At 41.3% G+C, this 16,328-nt stretch overlaps 2 protein-coding genes across 6 annotated transcripts; one reads left to right on the forward strand and one right to left on the reverse strand.

Annotated features, from left to right (window-relative positions):
• Positions 1-448: 448 nt before the first annotated feature.
• COA5 (cytochrome c oxidase assembly factor 5) lies at positions 449-7,125 on the reverse strand. 3 transcript variants are annotated; one of them, XR_015222488.1, is made up of 4 exons: positions 6,937-7,125; positions 6,342-6,425; positions 4,126-4,237; positions 449-514 (listed from the first exon to the last, which is right to left on the reverse strand). XR_015222488.1 is itself a non-coding variant. In XM_086619322.1 (3 exons), the coding sequence occupies exons 1-3, from the start codon at positions 7,036-7,038 to the stop codon at positions 4,196-4,198; spliced, it is 228 nt and encodes a 75-aa protein (XP_086475448.1). In that variant the 5' UTR covers positions 7,039-7,125; the 3' UTR covers positions 4,093-4,195. The 3 variants fall into 3 exon arrangements, 1 of the variants encoding a protein (XP_086475448.1); XR_015222489.1 differs by lacking the exon at positions 449-514 and adding an exon at positions 2,770-3,348; XM_086619322.1 differs by lacking the exon at positions 449-514 and having other exon boundaries at positions 4,093-4,237.
• Positions 7,126-7,264: 139 nt separating this feature from the next.
• Positions 7,265-14,794, forward strand: UNC50 (unc-50 inner nuclear membrane RNA binding protein). Of its 3 annotated transcripts, none has more exons than XM_086619377.1 (6): positions 7,265-7,284; positions 7,906-8,189; positions 9,102-9,222; positions 11,162-11,301; positions 11,378-11,479; positions 13,376-14,794. In XM_086619377.1, the coding sequence occupies exons 2-6, from the start codon at positions 7,910-7,912 to the stop codon at positions 13,432-13,434; spliced, it is 702 nt and encodes a 233-aa protein (XP_086475503.1). In that variant the 5' UTR covers positions 7,265-7,284; positions 7,906-7,909; the 3' UTR covers positions 13,435-14,794. The 3 variants fall into 3 exon arrangements, with proteins under 3 accessions (XP_086475503.1, XP_086475511.1, XP_086475498.1); XM_086619385.1 differs by having other exon boundaries at positions 13,175-13,418; XM_086619372.1 differs by lacking the exon at positions 13,376-14,794 and adding an exon at positions 12,050-12,203.
• Positions 14,795-16,328: the final 1,534 nt, after the last annotated feature.

Raw genomic sequence — 16,328 nt, forward strand, 5'->3', positions numbered from 1 at the left:
CTGCTCTCTACGTTTACAGCATTTTCTTCCTACAGAGAGTCAGCCAAGTCATTATGGAGTGTGCCACTTATAGAAATAACTGGTTAATCATGGTCTGAAGATATCTGAAAAAAAAAAAACATGCCAGAGAGAAACAATCCAGCATGCACATTTGGAAAAAGAAAAAGGAGAAAGGATCTTAAGGTTTCTGGTTACTATTCTGTCAACTACAGTTTATGATGGAAATTAAACTCTGTCATGCTCTTTAGCTTGAGACAGCGAGATAACATAGTCAGAATAAACACACATATTCTAAATGACCACACATCAAGTGCTAAGGCAGCATGAGCACTTGTGAAATTCATCATGTCAACAAAGCTGCTACAGTTCTGTATTTCTAAGTTTTCCAACCAAAGGCTTAAACAACAGATACTGCTCACCACCTACACGCTGTGGCTGCATTTTTAGAAGATGATTTCACTCAGTGCTCTTCTTATGAGCAGAAGGTGTCAGTCTAGTTTGTTCCAGGCACCCACTGAAATAATAACATTATTTTAAAAGTTTGCTTTGGAAAACAGCGCATCATCCAACCTGCTACTCCCCAGAAATTTAAAAGTGAAGAGAGAATACACAACCAATTTCTTATGCCAAACAGTGAATAATCAAGCTCTTTGTAATACAAATGCACAAATTCTGGAAGCAGAAAAGCTTTCAAAAGTGATTTTTTTTTTTTTTTTTTTTTAAGAGCTTTGTCTTTCCTTTTAAGAGGCATAACTTAAATAATAAACACAGGTATACTTGTTAAACACCAACCCCTTTCTCTCACTTTTCAATATATGTACACACGGGCCTTCATTAAACAGATTATGCTTAAACAATATGTTTATCACTTCATATTAACTTGAAAGAACAGAGTTAATGACCTACAGAATATTCAAAATAGAGTAAATGACTATGGCTCATTTTTTATCATAATAAACATGTGAGGAGTTCTGCAATATGTTTACCGCTATGTAAATAGAAACGTGTTTGCGGGATTGGGCCACGGAGCAAACACGTTAACTGGGGAAACTGGATGGAGTTAACAACACAGACAGGTCGTAACACTGACGGAGCCAAGTCTGTGAGGTCAATCTCGACAGCATTCAGCACTCTTTGGCTCTGCCACCATGTAAAACAAATGGGAGAAATTAGAGCAGCAGTGAACGACTTTTGCAATCTGTACTGATCCAACAGAAATTACTACCACTCCATCTATTTGTGATTCTAAAACCAGTAAGAGACTTTTGGCGCCATTTCAACTTTTTGTCCTCAGTAATCCAATTTCACAGGTTCAAATACATTACAAGTTCAATCTTGCAAAATCTACCATAAACTAGAAATATGTATTTTTTAATAAAATCAGTGGTGTAGCAAAAGCCATAAGAATTATAAATATCAATATATTAAAATAAAAACATTTTGTGTGTGAGGAAAAAAGCTGGAATCATATAAGCAAATTTATAGTACTTCGGGGTTTCCATTAACGAAACAAATTATTTTTCACATAAGAAACATTAATAGCTCTCAAGTAGGACAGTGCTCGAAGTCCCAAGACAATTATATAATTAGTCATTTTTAGACATTATGTTACACAATACTGGAGTTGAACAATGATAGTCTCTCAAGCAAGTCAGTATTTAGATACATATTATACATATTTTTATACTGTCCTTGATAGCCTAGCGAACCGTTAGGAAGTTTTGACACTACGAGATTCTACTGGATCAAATAACACAAGTATTCTGTTAAATTAATTAATTAAATCCTTAAATGCCCAATAGCAAACACTGCATTTAACACTTGATCTCCACTGGATCAAGCCAGTTACTAAAAGTAACTTTAACTAGTTACCTGTCTATGTATGATCTGTTATCTGCCTGCTCCTTTCCAAGAGGAGTTTCTGCCACACCATTAGGTGGGACTCACTGATTATTTCTGAGAAAGGAACGCATCACCTGAAGCATCAACGCCACAGTCCCCCGTGGCAGGGCAGACCATGGAAGAGTCCTCGACTACCAAAACTGCGTACAACTCCCACTCTTCTCTCTAACTGACATTTAATTACTTGCCAAGTGGCTTTAAATCTATTTTTACTCCTTTTTTAAATTTCTTTTTTACCAATGGAGAAGGCTTGTGAGTAATACTTTGAAATTAGAGTGCTAAGTTAAGAATACGCTTATAGACATCACTTCAATTTATCATTTTAGTACACGTAAAGAGATAATATGGTAACTAGGTTGTGGAAAACAAAGTATGTTTATGGCACTTCAGCAAATGAACTAGTTTTCACATGATCAGCAGAATATGAAAATGTGAAATCAACACTGATTTATGACTACAAAAATAAAATCCTAGACATACAAGAAATATAAACATACTTTGATCAGAGAGCAGTTGCTTAAGACATTAAATAATCAACATGCACTCATTCACTGAAGTCATCAATTTTGCAAACAGTAAGTGTTGCATGCATCTGTTCCGACTCCATGTAAATCAGCCACATGGCTATAAGCTTTAGCCAAGAAAATAAGTTACTATGACTCTCTCCCCTCTCACTCTTTCCTAATCTTGCTTCTAATCAGCTTGTCTGAAGTTATTTCAGCTTCCACATGTAAGAGTTACATTACCATTTATTTCTTAAAGGCTTCAAAAGGCAGGGAGGGAGACAAGAGACACTGAAGGAAGGAAAAAGATATATTCTTCAGAAATAAGTTCTTAAACAGAACCAGCAACTACTGGCCACAGCCATGGTTTAAGCACTATTTAATGCTTGTTACCTCCATAAGTCCCACTTCCTTACCAGAGTGGGGCAAGAGAGACTAACCGATAGATGTAATCTGTGTCTCCATGAACAGTCATACTTCAGACAGATCTGCCACAGTCATCCCTCATCAAAGGAAAGCAAAATAGTATTTTCCTCTATTAAATTCTTTGCTTTTTCACTGCAGCTGTTTTATAACTTATGAAACTACATAAAATTTGACTTAAGCACAAAAAAAAACCCTAAAGGAAGAGCAAGTTTTAACAAGTATACTGCAGAAACTAGTTACAATTTAAATTAATATGAATGGTAGTTTGAATATTTTACACCCATAAAGGTGAACCAATGAATTTAGAGAGAAGTGACAAAGTGAAAACAAGAAAAATGCTTACAAAGTACAAAGTGCATGTGTGAAGCACAACTTCCTACAAACACAATAAAGTCCAGATCATCATCCCTTGTTTGTACGTATGTTTGCATTAGTATTTATAGACTTGCTTGGAAAATCATGCAGAAGGATCATCCAAGGTCATCTCAGAGGAACTCAAATACTGTTGTAAATACTTCTAGAACACAGTAATAGCAGCCACGGTCTCCTTAACTGTTGGCCTGAGGAATCCTCTCCACCCTCATCCAAAGATAAATATTTAGCTACATCCTGGTATACAGTTTTCAAGTCATTGACTAGAATGAACTATAGTTCTTTTGTACTTGTGACAATACAATGAGAAGACTGAAAAATAAATCAGACATCCTTTAATTTACAGTAACCAAATTTTAATCTAGTTGTTCCACAAGAATAGATTGTGCTAATAACCACATACATCAATCATCATATTAAAAAGAGTCTGTAGGCAGAGGAAAGAGATGCCATCTTTGCATATGCGGCACTGCAAAACCATTGCCATGATAACTCACTGTTATTGAGTGACAAACCCAGTAGGGAGGGAGCAGCTAGCACATACATATCACAGCCTTGGCTAGCTCATCATTTCTGGAAACAGTGCTATACTGAGGTATCCTCTGGGATACCAGTCAACTGAACTCCCAGTTCCACATCTTGTATTATTTGTAACAGTAAAACATGATCAGAATTAGTAAAACCAGAAAAGACAACTTCACTTCAAAACAGAACAATAACTTCTGCAGCTTATTTTGGATTTTACACGTATTGTTGCCAGCGCGTGACAAGTACCTATTTTTGTCCAGAACTTGGCAGTTTTATGCTTGCCGCCTTTTTAACATTTAAATGCACATTCAGGTCTATCTTTCAGAACACTCAGAAGTAGATTCCTTCCATGAAAACACTGCATGAAAGGATGCAGCAGATACAATCATCTTACTTTAGTCTCTGTTTTGCTTAAAGTGCTGATGAACTCTGATTGCCCATAGCTGGGTCTCTTCACGAGGACTTCAGTATCCCTTCCTTCCTCTGAATCTTGCTCTGGTATCCAACTGAAAATTGAAGTCAGTATATTAAAAATACACATATTGCAAAAGAAATACTTCAGAATCAGAAGAAAGCACACAATAAAGCAGAAGTCACTGTAAAGAAAATGAGTGATGTAGCCAACAAATCATACGGTTCTTCCAAGGCAGACATTGTGTTATCTTAATCTCACACAAAATTAAAATTATCTGATAAGCATCCTGTGCATCCTGAAATAGTGTAACAACACAAATGACAGAATAGCATAGCAGGATGGCAAGGAACACATGAAAATAACATAACGCAGATCTATTTAGATCTGTTTTTCCAAAGTTATCTTACAAGCTGAAGGAGAAAAATTCAGATTGAGTTCAAGCAAGAGTCACTGCAAATGTCAGTGAGACAGGGACAACTTAAACACAGCAAGTGTCTGAAAAAAGGTATTAGTAAAAACCGAAATAATATTCAGCTTGTAAAATCTGCAAGTTTCTTCCCAGTTACAAAAAGGCATTTAACAGAAGGCAAAAAATGGCAGTAAAGCTAAAATAACAGCTAAGGTACACCACTTACTGAAACTAAGTTGCAAGTTCTTTCCCAGTGCAGCAGAAAAAAAATACACTTTGATCTTAAGAGAATTCTTCTGAATTTAGATAATTCATCTTGAAGATGGCAGTTACAGATTGCAACTCAGCCACATTCATATATTAGATTGAGGATATCTTCTACCTCCCTTAACTAACCCTCTTTCAGAACTCAGAACTGCAGCAAAATTTGTAACAAACGAAACTGCAAGATGGCATACCTTGTCCACTAACCAAGCAGCTTCCACTCTGAACCTTATTCTTAATTTAATATCTAAGTGTAATAAAGTTTAATCTTCTGATAAGAGACAGTATTTCCTTACAAAGAAAACAGCATCGAGGCAAAACCTCTAATGATTTTAGCATATTGTAAATTATATCTGTATTTAGCGTCTAACGTGGTTTTAAATATTCTTTCAGCCTCACTATTCTATCAAATAACAAATTTGGCAGAGCACAATTACTGAAATTTATGGAGCTAACAAGCTAAGAAAAATGTCATTCTTCAGCCTTAGAATTTAGAGCAGTTAAGTAGAATCATGTAAGAGCCAGGCCACTTCCAGCATGAAACTTAAGTTTCATCAGGCTCCCTTAACGATCTACAGACAGAAACACAGGCCCACCACCTGGAGACATATATGCTGCTATTGTAGTATCAAACAGGTATTTCAAGCGTTAAATACATAGCATTTTTTTCCTGTCTACAGAAATAATAATCTGCCACTTAATGGATTAATGCAGTCCATATAGAAGAGGTACGAAAAGCTGCTACGACTTAAGCAAAAGTACAGAACGGAAGAAAAATTTTAGGTACGGTTTCAGCTGCATTCTTCATTATGTATCACATCGGCTAGAAATAAAAATGAGCTTCGCACTACTCATGCTTAAACAGTTTTAATACCATCTTTGTCACACCTTAACTATTTTTAAGTGTTATGGAAACACAAGCCAGATGTTTATAGACAAGGAACTCCTATCAAAATTGGGGAAATTTTATCTAATTACATTTTTACAGCTGCCTTCTCACTACCATACTTGATAGCGCACTAAATAAAAAACTTGAAACTGTTCTTCATCATGAATTCAAGCCCTTCAAGAAAATTAATGGTTGCAAGAGCCTGTTTCAACCATGGAAATCTCCTTCAGTAGGACATTCTTTTCACTTAAATGTTCTTTGTTCATAGACAAAAATTAGCTTGTCAATATCTTATCTTACCACTACTTCATCTACTAACATTGTTTAAACCAAAGCTTTACTAAAATAAATAAATGAATAAACATAACCTACCTCATTCATGTGTCACATGCTAACCCTAATTCAATTTAAATAAGCTTTTTTTTCTATTTTGTTCACACTCTACAAGTTTTTCTTCATGAGAATAGCATACAACATCCATATTTTAAATGGAATTCAAAGGCAAGACCTGTTCTGCTTAACGACACCAGTTTTATTGAATTAAAGCGGTTAAGTGGATTTCTTCAGAAAGCAGGGAAAAGGACAGAAAGCAGCCAGGCCACCAGCAGAAGAAAATACACCAAAAACACTTACCACTGATCGTTTGCATGCAAAAAATGTCATTTGCAAACTCCTACAGTGCCCTTCCCTCAAACATTGTTTAGGGCTTTTGTTTTCCTGTTAGATGAAAAATAAAGAATTAGGCTTAAAAGTGCTGCAGCTTGTAAAAGAGACATCAAAATACTTCAGGCAAGGCCTACTCAGGATTTTGCTACGGTGTGGCGACTTGCACTTTCTTCCGAAGTTGAAATTTCTTAACGTGCTTAAAGCACCAGTTAACAGGCTTGGAAAAGACAAAATAACAGTTTTCCTCTCCTGAGGGCTCGTTCGCGGCAGCGGGAGGCCGCCGCTCCCCACCCAGAGGCGCTCCGGGCACTTCAGCGCGGTCCCGGCCTGAGGAGCAGCAGCAGCAGCAGCAGCTTTCCCTCACACCCGGGAGAGCCGCGGGAGCGGCGGGGTCCGCCTCAGGCAGCGGCCTCCCTTGCCCGACGGCCGGGAGCGGGCCCCAGGGCGCGCTCCCCTCAGGGGAGGGGAGCAGCGGCGGGGCGGGGCGGGGCGCGGCCAGCGGCTACGGGACGCTCTGCCGGGGGGTGGGGGGGGGGGGGGCGGCGGCGGCGGCGCTGCTCACCCGCAGGACGCAGGGGCTCTCCAGCAGGCACTGCCGCAGGTCCTCCCTCACCCCCGCGCAGGCCCGTCCGTCCTCCTCCTTATCCTCGTAGTACTTGGGCATGGCGGCAGGGCCGGCTCTACGCCTCACTGCGGCCCGCCCAGACCCCACTACGACCACCGACGGCCGCGGCCATCTTCCCGCCGCCGGCCCCCGCTCCCGCTTCCGGCGGGGGGAGGAAGGGGCGGGGCGGCTCCGGGAAGGAGCGGAGAGCGCGTGCGCCGCAGACGTTGCCGGAAGGCTGCAGGCGGGCGAGCGGCGGAGCCGCCGGGTGAGGCGGGGTGGCGCGGCGGCGGGCCGGGGCGGCAGGTGAGGCCCCGAACCCTCCCCGCGCGGGGGGACGAGCGGGCGGAGCTCGGCGGCGCCAGCCCTGCGGCCGGGGGTGGGGGCGTTCGGCGCTTCGCCTCAGCACCGGGGCGGTGCGGTGCAGGTGCCGCCGGGAGGGCGGCGGCTGTTTGCGGGGCAGGAGGGGGCGGTCGCGGCTGGGGAGGGGCCACTTCGGGCGGTGCTGGGCTGGCGGAGGCTGAGCAGCGAGCGGGGAGGCCGGTGATCCTCCCCCGGCCCTTGGCAGCGCGCTCCGGTCTGCGCCTGCCGCGACGCCCGCCGCGCCTTGACGCCGTGAGTCGTTGTCGCGGTTGCGAGGAGGCGCGGGGCCGGGCGCAGCCCCGCGGGGCCGCGGCCTGGGGCTGCTGGACAGGCGGCGGCGCCGGGAGCGGAGCTGCCCGCTCCGAGGTTCCTGCTTGTGCCGCCTCCCCGCAGTCTGCGGAGCGACGGCCCGGCCGGGCCGGGCGCGCCCGTGTGTGTCGTAGTTCGTACTCGCGCCGTGATTTCGTGGCTTCAGTGTCGCAGGCGTGGCCCGCGTCGCGCGACGTCATTTTTAGCCCTGGTTACGTGCAAAACCAAACTCGTCTTTCGAAATTCCTTCTCTAGCAAAATGCTGCCGACCACTTCACTGAATTCTCGGAGCCAGGGCAACGGCGCGCTGAGCCCCCGAGATGCTGCGAGGCACACGGCTGGAGCGAAGCGCTACAAGTACCTGCGGAGGCTCTTCCACTTCCGGCAGATGGACTTTGAGTTTGCACTTTGGCAAATGCTTTACCTCTTCACGTCACCACAGAGGGTTTATAGGAACTTTCACTACAGAAAACAGACAAAGGACCAATGGGCAAGAGATGATCCTGCTTTCTTAGTGCTTCTCAGTATCTGGCTCTGCGGTGAGTGCAGGGAAATAGGCAGCATAAAAGAAAGGGAAGGGAAGTTTAGTGATGAACGTTCATGGCCCTCCTAATCACACACACGTGCAAAAAAAGAACCAATCCATATGGATTTTCTTTTCATCAAAGTAGAATAGAAGAAAATGGCCCAACCTTTTGGAAGTTAAGGTGGGAATTAGAAAACAGAGGGTGTAACTAATACTATGTAGCCTTGAATTCATCTCTCTGTTGCAACTCATTTTCTATTGAGTTTCGAGCTATGTAGGTCCGTGTAACTTTGCAGACAGTAATAAAACCCCATGTCACACAGTAATGCTTTACTTAAAAAATACTGAACATTTGGTTTATCTGAATGTTATGCATAAAATACTGTTTTTACAATGAAAGCTGTAGTGAAATTCTGGATATTGCAGAATTAAGTTATAAACAAAGTTTCTTATATAATTTTTAGACTGTATTGCAAATGCAATAAGTATTTTCCCAGTTATCTTCTGTTAACGTAGCCCATTGCAGTTGGAAATATCAAAACTGTTAACTCTGAAATAAAAGTATCACTACACACATGGTTTGAGTAAACAAGGAGCTTTTATAAACCAAAGAATATTCTATTCTATTGTAGAATTGTGTGAATTTTTAAAAAAATGTTGGGGGAGGACCAATACAATTTGCTGTTATATCATTAAGCCCAAGTACGGATGACTGTTCTCCAGTCTGTGAAAGGGATTGTACATGAATAAATTGCATTATACCTAGTATTTGGTGGAAGAAATGAGCTGTTGGACTGAAAATCTTGGGGAGGAAAATAATGAGGAAAATGGAGCTTTCATAAGAGTGTACTCAAAAAATTGTACCAGTTTAAGATCTTATGCTTTCTTTTCCATCGCTAACTTTAATATCTTTTTCTCCTTTCAGTGTCTACTATAGGATTTGGATTTGTGCTGGACATGGGGTTTTTTGAAACAATAAAGCTGCTACTTTGGGTTGTCTTCATAGACTGCGTAGGCGTTGGCCTCCTAATTGCAACTCTAATGTGGTAAGTAGTGATGTCTGAAACTGAGCTCAGTATTGCTATTGGGACACCCGTAGCCCTCTGCCGTTTGCAAGACGCTTGGTTCTCTGTTTGGGCCAAAATTCTAAAGTATGTATTGACTATAGGTTTTGTGCTGTTGTAATCGTTTCAAAATGTTGCTCTAAAAAAGAACACATCCTTTTCTTCACTATTTCCTGCAGAAGATGCATGTTCAGGAAGTCTGTATTACGATGAACATTTCAGCTTGATTTCTTTCTTCTTGAGCTGGTTGGTCTTCAGCAATAATTCCAAATCAAAAATTTGGTGATCAAAACCAATTCTTGTTTTGGTTGAACAGCTCAACTAAAGTAAGCCCGAGGATGACTGTGTTCAAGTCTGGCAATATACAATTGACCTACACCTGTTGCTGAAGAGTTTAGCTCTTTCTGCTACAAGCAATGTCTGTTCTGTTGCATACATGTTGGCTTAGTTGCTTTGGTGGGAGTCGCTGCCAGTCTTGTCGAGAGACTTACAGAAGGGGAGAGGCAGCAGCGAGTCAGTTTATAACCCAGGACTCAGCACATTATAGACGTGTCCTGCACCAGCAAGGGAACCATGAACCAACAGGAAGTCACTATTTCTGCACTGTGGCAAGGGGAGGGCACCAAAGAAAATATTTATTTTACCAAGAACTTTTTCATGTTAGTGCCGGAAAAAGAAAACTTACAAGGAAGCAAGGGCACTTAAAGGAGTTCTTAGTAGTGGAGCTGATGTCTTAAATTGATGCCAATCAGAAAAAGAATAGATTAGTCACTTTCGAATAGTGACCTCGTGAACTCCTGCGTGTAATTGCAAAATTCAGGATGAGGTCCATACAAGAACTGTAGCTGATAGATGAAAGATCCATCTGACCTACTCTCCTGTCTGGGACAGCCCATAAAACGCTTGGGGAAGAGCATATAGTAAGCTTCCTCCCATCCTCCAGCAATTCGTGACTTGGGATGCAGTTTCCTGAACAAGAAAGACTTGAGCATCTGCTGGTTTTCCTTTGTCCTTTAGTCAGCTTCCTACAGGCCTAAATACCAGTCACCTGGCTCCAGTTTGGTTCAAGTCCCTTCTTCCAGTGCAGGCTCACCTTTTTTTTCAAAAGTTTCCCTCATTCCTAATGAGTCTAAACCCCTTCTGGCCTCGTTTCACCTTGCACCCAGGCTCTGCCCTTCTGACCCTGCCCCTAGCACGAAGAATATGTCACAGAAAGCTACTGTGAAAGCTCTGGTGTCTTCTTGTTTCTGAGCATGTACTGACTTCTTCTAAATGGGTTCAATTTTCTGAGGACAGCAGAACTCCAGCTGAAGAGAACAAGGTCTGGAGGCTCGTTCCATAGCTGTAACAATGGGTGGCGTGTGTTCTGTTAGCGCTTCTTTTCACAAAGATGAATGGACTCATCTTAAGAGCACTGGCCTGCCCTCTTCTCTCCTTGAAGTGTGCCGTGTCTGTAGAGATGACATAAACCATCTCTGTGTGAGGTAACGCATGTGTGAAGGGATAACCTGTGAGCACTTTTCCAAAGTCATCTGTGTGTACAAGGGTGGCACGCTGCCTGAGAACTTGTAACTGCATTGATAAATTGTAGCACTGATCACAGAATCACAGAATGTTAGGGATTGGAAGGGACCTCAAAGCATCATCTAGTCACTGATCTATATTGAAAAAAAAAAGCTCTAGTGCCGTATTACCTGCAGTGTATTTCAGCGGCCTCCTGAATGCAAGGAATGTTAATTGTAGTCTTAACAAAAACGATAGTCTGGTCTGCATAATTCTTGCATATCTTTCTCTCAGATAGCAGAAACTTTGTCAGGGTCCAGAGTTAGGATCAGACACGGTTTACTGTCTCAAATCAACGTTTTGTCAGTCAGCTGTATGGATTTAGGTTAACAACATTCTCAAATGTCTTTTCATGTAGGTTCATTTCTAATAAGTACCTGGTGAAGCAGCAGAACAGAGACTACGATGTGGAGTGGGGATACGCCTTTGATGTTCACCTGAATGCCTTCTATCCACTTCTAGTCATTTTGCATTTTATCCAGCTGTTTTTCATCAACTGTAAGTAGAATATTTTGTGTTCTTGGCTTCAAAATCATGCTCTGTCAAAACAGCTGAGAGTAGTTGTCTCTTTCAGATGTCATCATATCCGATTCTGTCATTGGGTATTTTGTTGGGAATACATTATGGCTGATTGCAATCGGCTATTACATCTACGTGACATTCCTAGGATACAGTGGTAAGTAACAGCAACTTCTTTTCTGTCTGACTAAAAACGAGCATGATTTTAGTCTAGTAATTTGGTCTTAGTCTATTAATTTGTAAAGCAGAGGCTCAGCTGGCAGCTGAAGTAATTCTTTCTTCATGGTAAAATAAATCTGATAAAAATTTTCCAATCCAATCCATGTTTCCAACTGGATGGACATCTTAACCAAAAAATTTATACTGTTCACTATAGCAACTTCCCTTCCTGTACTAGACCTGTACCATCACAACTTGTTTTTCTTGTTCCTCTGTAAATCCACTTCAAAATGTTTGCACTGGGTAAAAATTCTGTAGTGAGTTTAAGACTGTACTTTCAGATAAAACAGTTTCCCAGGGTGTAACCTACAGCAGTTAACCCAAGTACTCTTTAATCGGTGACAACGGTAGGACGAGTAGGGCTGCGATTCCAAACCTGCCCTTCTCAGAAGGCTGGCGGAGCACTACTGTTTTTTTCTTGCTGTCTTTCCCCGAGGCCATTCGGCATGAAGCACCTTTTTTGAAAGAGCACGGCTTCATATTTGCTTCCTTGTTGCTTCTGTTTCAGCGCTGCCCTTTCTGAAGAACACAGCTATTCTCTTGTATCCGTTTGCACTTCTCATCCTGCTCTATTTGATCTCATTAGCATGTGGATGGAACTTCACCAAGATGCTTTGTTCCTTTTATAAATACAGAGTGAAATAAAACCAGGACTTCATGTATCTAATGCTTATTTTGTTTTTATCTTAGCTGTCTTGACAGTAAAGAAAAACTTAAGAACATTTTGTAAATGGTTGTAAATTTCTCTTTATTGTAGATAATTGTAAAAAAGTTTGAAGTGTCCTTTTTTTTATTAAAATATTTACAACAGTAAACACGTTAGCAGTTTTGTTCAAATACTTTTGCAGTACATTCCTAAAAACAAGTTACTTGTACGCCTCTGTAGCTTAAATTTAAACTGCAACAAGTCTGTTTAGCATAACTCTTACTGCTCTACTTTATGAGACACCTTTATGTTACTTTATGTTTTAGGTGACACCAAAAAGCAGTTTTATTTAAGAATAATATTGGAATACCTTGCCTTGGGACTGGGTGAAAGTAGGGATTCTTGATAGTGTTGCAATGGTAAAGCAACAACTCTCTATAGATAGTCCCCTCCTTTCATGAAAGAACTTGAGAATCGATGTATTTTCATGACTACTTCAAATATACATGGACAACTCTGGCACACAGAAGAAACAGTGATGAAAGGCACAATTAACATGACCCATATCAGGTTTCCAAATATAGCAGCAAGTTTTTAATCCCAGTCTCTAGAAGTCCAGTGGGTATTATTCCATCCGCCATTATGAGTGGCAGGTTGATGAACATGGAAGGAAAGTACAAGTTCAGTTTGGCTACGAGGGTGGGCTCGGGGCACTGTCTGCAGCTGTAAAGTCCATAAGGCAGGACTATAAACTGACCATCACAAACAATACCACCTTCTGGAAAATGAAGATGACAACTTTACAAAGCAGAGTGTTCAGTATGAAACATGAGCACTAGGATTCAGCTTCCAAAACAATGCAAGAGTAAACTGGTTAAAATAAGACTTAATATTTCAATATTAGAATTTGATCTGTAAGGAAAAACTATATTTATCTTAAAATACCAAATATGCTGGCAGTGCATCTTACAGTACTGTGTGTTTCAGCCACTGTTAAGGCTTGAAGAGAACCATGTTCCCCTCTCAGCAGACACTGAGCAACGTTCCCCTTCTAACAAGGAAAGCACTGAACTGCTGATCCACGGAATGTGACGGATTCCAGGCAGGACCTGCTTCCACCCTGGCTAACAGCATGAGCTCCCGTCCTGCAGGCAGCTGCAGCCTAACTGTACACCTCTTCCCTGACAGGAACCCTGGCACCGCTCATCACCCACTTCAGTTCAACAGTGAAAATGCTTCACATTTAGTGCCCTGTGCTGCTTTACCATTGAAATCAACGAAGGACGCAGGGCCTGTGTGCCTTCCCTTCAGAGATAGCAAAAGTTTGTCCCCTTCCAAGAAGGTTACGTCATTCCCAAAATTAAGCTACTTCAAGTTCTAGCTGCTCGCTGTTTACAGCGGAGATCAGCAAAACCCTTAAGAGACCACTAAGCTCGGCAAAGTGACACTCTCCGAGACTAATTCATCAGGTCTGTGCGGGGTGTGTTTTACATCAGCAATTGATGCGAGCCTGAAAACACCAGTTGTTTAATAGCCTTTCAGCACTATGCTGGTGATTGTAAAGATGATTTAAGAACATAAGGGGTTTTTTCCCCCCTTTCTGCTACAGTTACTTGCTTTAGCTTTTTCAGAATACATCCTTCCCAGTAAGAACAAATGTAGAACCTAAGGCTAATTTATTTCAGGGGAGCAAGGTTTAAAGAGATTTGTTTCCCCCTCCGAAACATTGGAAGCAAACTACAAATTACTACAATACTTCATCTGGAGCAAATATTTCCAACAAAAACCATAGATTACTGAAATGATAACATACTTGGAAAAAAAAGTGAAGGAAAAATGTTACACAGTTGTTCAATTTTGCCAAAGACTAAACGCACTCCAGCCCATTCGAGGAATCGTGTATCACATGGGCAAAGTGTAAATTGCTTTGCTTATGCTGACTCAAGGTATTTAAAAACTGCTTTTGAAAGAGCTAGACGAGCAGCCATGTGACAGAAGAGTCCAGTCTTTTATTGGTCCATGAATCATAAGTTTATCTTTAAATGTTTCTAAGCCATCTTTTAGTTAAGAAAAAAACAACTATCTATAGGAGTATTTTCTATCAATGCAAATAAATGGTTGAGATGCCTGCAAAAGTGCAAAGCCTTATACAGTGCTTTAGAAATGGTCTTTAATTTTAAAAAGTGCTAATTTGGGATCGCATCCTGTTCACATTATTTACAAAGTTTTCAGTGGGACTACCCACTGAATGAGCAAAGCAAGAGGATACTGACAGTCTTGTGTTTCCTCGGTCCAGAGCCCTCCTGATCAGCTCAGAAAAGCTAGTGCTTCTATCAGCTGGTCTGTTTGGCATCCAGTATAAGAAGTTAAGAATAATTCACCCAGATAATGAAGGTTTCTGGTAATGCCTTTGGTTTCACAGAAGTTCTCTTTTCTGAAGCTTTAACAGCATCAGGAGCCAAAAGGATCATAGGATAAGATAGTTTACTTTGAAACACTTTCCATTATTTGATTACTATAAGATTCAGTGGCCCAGAGGGGATTTTTAAGGCCACAACAAAAATAACTTGAAATTAAATAAACATAGGAGAAAACTCCCAAAAATCAGGTAACAGGTTTAAGATGCTGAGAGGAACTCTTGTGGTAATACTGTAACTCACAGCTGAGACACGTAAAAGACACGAGCTCTGAGTACACCCAGTCATAAACAGGGCCCAACCTAACGACTTGAGCCCAACAGCCGAAGCAGTCTTATTTCACCATAATTCCAGGAAGGAGACTTGCACCACTTCAGCCTGACTTGGGGATTGGAATCTGAAAGGTAGAATGCCCAAAATAACTGTCTGCAGAGATAACTCAATCGAAAGTATTTTCACTGCTTCTTCTGTATCTCAGCAAAATTTCCAAGCAAATTCGCAGCACTGACTGATTACACCAGGTCTGAGTTTGCCTGAATCTACAAAACGTAATTGGTGTTAATGTGGCACATTTAGTTACAGAGCAAATAGCTCAGGAACATTTAAAGTGCTAAAGCAGCCCAGAGTATTTCCAACTCCTGCTAGTACAATGTAATAAAAATGCGACAATCTTCAGAAAAAAAAACACGTATTTTACCAAGCACTAGTTAATTTGCTGCCTTTGATAAATTTCATCTCAACATTTCTGAAAACTAAATATACTGTTAACCAGAGTCCTGCAATCAATGCGGTAAGGGCTCTACGTATTTAAACATACTAGCAATGATTCATCTTAACTACTGTGAAACATCAGGAGCAATGATGCTTTGAGAATAAGCCTACAGCTTGCTTAAGTGGTACCAGTAAACTTTTGAACTCATGGAAAAAGATGAAAGTCACTGTCAGCAAAACTACTTACATTAAGAAACTGTAGTATCTAACATATTTCTGCAGTCTGAATGGTAATAAATAGCTATAGTTCAACTTACTTGCATCACTCATTCACTGGCATAGCTGAGAAGAAAACCTAAATACTTTCCTAGACCTTTGCTAGCTAACGTGTCATAAAAGCCCGTTGCATGGCAATAATTTGATGGCGTAACAGTATAACAAACGGGGCTGTGGCACCACGACAGACTAGATTTACACAGGATTCTGAGCCTGTTCACCCATATTCCTAAATTCAAGATTAAACTCCATTTTTGAGGCCCACAGTCTCTAGGGGCAAGACAAGCTTTCCAGGTACCGTTTTACTTACACCATCTGATGCAATCAGAGAAAAGTAAACAAGGCCTGCCTGGTAGCTTTTCACTTTTCTTCAACTTACACCAGTGTGTCAGTCTAAACAGAAGGTCTTACCTCTGTGTACAAATCTTGTCCCTGTGTCTGCAGACAACATAGCTAAAACAAAATGACTACCGCCTGTAGAAGTAGTTAAGATTTTAAACTTGAATGTTGCTGAACTGTCAAAGCTATGACACAATTTTCCAACAAGGCTGAAGAAAAGACAAGCTGACTCTACATCCCAGTGGTGGTAACTGTCAGCCTGCAGTGCTGGAGAGTCAGGTTTAGGCTCCGAGATACATGTGTCATGAAAAAGTGGCCAAATCTATTAGAACTTTCATGCTGGAAATAAGAATTCAAGATCCCCACTGTAGATCAGGGATCTCACAACAGCTTTTGGG

The sequence above is a fragment of the Tauraco erythrolophus genome, chromosome 1 (assembly GCF_009769465.1).
Source record: "Tauraco erythrolophus isolate bTauEry1 chromosome 1, bTauEry1.pri, whole genome shotgun sequence".
In the NCBI taxonomy this organism is placed as follows: Eukaryota; Metazoa; Chordata; class Aves; order Musophagiformes; family Musophagidae; genus Tauraco; species Tauraco erythrolophus.

Bases quoted from the DNA above. Each gene is read 5' to 3' on its own strand.
- COA5 (XM_086619322.1), bottom strand. From the start codon at position 7,038: ATGCCCAAGTACTACGAGGATAAGGAGGAGGACGGACGGGCCTGCGCG. The intron at 6,426-6,936 runs GTGAGCAGCGCC...TTCATCTAACAG, and splicing joins AGAGCCCCTGCGTCCTGCGG to GAAAACAAAAGCCCTAAACA. The intron at 4,238-6,341 runs GTAAGTGTTTTT...TTCAATTTTCAG, and splicing joins TTGCATGCAAACGATCAGTG to TTGGATACCAGAGCAAGATT.
- UNC50 (XM_086619372.1), top strand. From the start codon at position 7,910: ATGCTGCCGACCACTTCACTGAATTCTCGGAGCCAGGGCAACGGCGCG. The intron at 8,190-9,101 runs GTGAGTGCAGGG...TTCTCCTTTCAG, and splicing joins TCTCAGTATCTGGCTCTGCG to TGTCTACTATAGGATTTGGA. The intron at 11,302-11,377 runs GTAAGTAGAATA...TGTCTCTTTCAG, and splicing joins CCAGCTGTTTTTCATCAACT to ATGTCATCATATCCGATTCT.